Source organism: Castanea sativa, chromosome 1 (assembly GCF_040712315.1).
Source record: "Castanea sativa cultivar Marrone di Chiusa Pesio chromosome 1, ASM4071231v1".
Taxonomy (NCBI): Eukaryota; Viridiplantae; Streptophyta; class Magnoliopsida; order Fagales; family Fagaceae; genus Castanea; species Castanea sativa.
In genome coordinates this window covers 74427125-74429904 of record NC_134013.1, presented here as the reverse complement: position 1 = coordinate 74429904, position 2780 = coordinate 74427125, and the positions used below count along the sequence as shown (strand labels likewise).

Here is a 2780-nt window from a genome sequence, read left to right as displayed (position 1 = left end):
TAAGATGAAAACCAAAGAAAAAACGTAAAGGTCAAAGAAAATTTTCGCCCGACTTTTCCGAATGGAATAAAATTCAATGGACTAGTCAAATTACATTTTTCTTTTTCTCAGTCTTAAATTCAATGGACTAGTCTCAAATTACATTTTTCTAACCATCTAGTAAAGCATCACATTTTCAGATACACATTGCTATACGAGTTTCACATATTACATCCCACTCTCGAGTCATGAAATTACATATTAGATTAGTCGATGTCTAAGCACAACTAAAATTTTGACATTATCAAATTAGAAAATATTTGGGAATGGAAAATTGCTAAATGGACAAAAATAATTAATATTAATTCATTTCTTTATTAGTTTATATTACACAAGAATCAAAGCAGTGTAAAATTGCTCCATGATCTCCATATTGAATACTAGGAGATAGTACATAAAGAATTTATATTAATTATCCTAATTGACGACACAAAATTTAAATAAATAAATCAATGGAGGAGGTATGTGATTGCAAGGGCCAGTAGTAGAAGAAAGTAAGCAATCCCTTGATCTATTGCTGCGCCTGCATCAAAAAAGAATTAAGTATCACCAATCTGATAAAACCCAGAAATAAAGCATAGAAATTTGTTTCCCAAAAATGAAGATTTGTAGAGTTAGTAATTACCATCGCTGGTTGGACCCTGGGGTGCAGGAGAAGGAGCCAAGGACTGTGCATGGCTGAGTCGCAAAAGTGCCAAGAACATGAAGCCAATGACTGGGAGGGCGTACAATTTCATGGAATTCATTTTCAATTGGAAATTGGAGAAGAACAAATGAGAGATGAATGAATAATTTTTTGGAGTAATTGGAAGGAATTCAAAGACTTTTTATTTTGAGAGGAAAAATTGGCAATAGGGTGATATTTATAGGGTGGGTTTGGGGTGACAGACAAGAAGAGTTAGGAGAATGTGCATCTTCTAAGAAAGTGAATTTTGAGTGTAGATAGTGTTGGTTTGAACGAACGCGTCACGCACGCGAGAGATTGGACTCGGTTGGCGGCTCCTTGACTCGGACACGAAAACGACTTTCCATTTCGATGACTAGGATATTGCCTCGTGGCGTTTAAGTTTCGTTTCTGATGGGAATTTTCTTTTCCTTTTCTCTAGAACCACTTTGACAGCTCATGATTTTCATTTTCCTTCTCGTACTTTTTCTTTATATATTTATTTATGACGAGTATTATTAACGTTTTAATGGGTTGGCAATTTGGCATTAAAATTTTCAGATTCTTTGCTTATGAAAACACGTGGGGTGTGGGGTTGGAGTCATGGGAAAGGCGTGAAATTCTTCAGTTCAGTTTGATTTTGATTTTGATTTTGATTTTGATTTAATTATTTGGGAAAGTGATTTAATTCAGGCATTTACAATGAAAGTCTCGTGTGAATTTTCCCACAACCACAACTTGGATAAGTACATAAAAGGGGTTCATGTTAATCAGATAAACAATGATTTCAAGTGCTCCTTTAGAATTTATATTAGTTTTTTTTATCATATTTATTTATTTTTGAATTGAAATTCTATTTAATTAATTATTAAAATTTGGTAAAAATACGGTTATATTTTTTGCTTGTTTTAAAAAAATGAAGCTCTAAAATCGTACACATAAAATCTTCTCAAAAAAAAAAATCGTACACATTAAAAATTAAAAATAATTTTTTTTTATTAAAATAAAAAGTCCAAACTCACCTGAACATAACAATTTTAATTTTCTTTTTGATATTGCTTTGCAGGGGGGTTTTTCTAGGACTAGGACTACCAAAGAAATTAGAGACGATGACCTTTTAAGTGGGATGTGTATTATACTTTTTTTTCCCTGAATTATTTTACCTTATTTGTTTATATATAATTTCTTTTGTTTTTTTTTCTAAAAATAACTATATATTTATTCAATTTTAGCAAATAAATCAATCCAAATTAAGAATTACACATAACCACCCCGGGAAAGTGCAGGTAGCAATGCAAGATGTGAACGTGTTGGTCCTTGTCAAAGCAGGTATCCTGTGAAAGTCAATTTGGAAGGTCAAAAAGAGTGAGGTATTTGATTATGCAATGTTTTAGAATAGTCTATTCTTCAAAGAAAGAAAGAAGGAAAGAGAATGGTCCAAAGTGGAGAGCCCCTCACTCAAATTAAGGTTCCGTTTGGATAAAATTTATATTTTAAAATTAAAAACTAAAAACACTGTAGTAAAATAATTTTTAAATATATAAATAGTACTATGAAACCTATTTTTAATGAAAAAGTTGCTAAAATTGATATTTGTAGGTCCTATGAACAGTGCACGAATGCACTATTCACGGAAGAAAAGTCAACAACTGCGGCTAGTATGAATAGTAGCTGTAATAGTGAAATTTGTCTGCCAAAAAAAAAGAAAAAAGAAGGATACGTGAAACTCAACAAATGTGGACGCAAAACATGAATCTAAACGCCACCTAAGTGTCATACGCCAAATTTCTCTGGAAGATCAAGAATACTTAGAGCATTCCCATCAAGAATTTTAAAAATTTTAACATTTAACACTTCAAAATTTTACTTTATTGATTATACCACCTCACTTTAAGATACATCAAACAACAAAGCTTCTATATTTTTTACCATTTTATTTAAATAATATGAACTACTCATTAGAACAATAATAAATCATCCACACCAAAAACTATAGAACCCAGCCAACCCCCTCCTCCACCACCGCTCCACTTGCCATAACAACCATTGTAGCAACCACAACCCACCACTACAACCA

General features: G+C 32.0%; 1 protein-coding gene across 1 annotated transcript; it reads right to left on the bottom strand.

Moving 5' to 3' along the window:
• Window positions 1-321: 321 nt before the first annotated feature.
• Window positions 322-882, bottom strand: LOC142621957 (arabinogalactan protein 41-like). The gene is made up of 2 exons (XM_075795347.1): window positions 665-882; window positions 322-562 (listed from the first exon to the last, which is right to left on the bottom strand). The coding sequence occupies exons 1-2, from the start codon at window positions 783-785 to the stop codon at window positions 489-491; spliced, it is 195 nt and encodes a 64-aa protein (XP_075651462.1). The 5' UTR covers window positions 786-882; the 3' UTR covers window positions 322-488.
• Window positions 883-2780: the final 1898 nt, after the last annotated feature.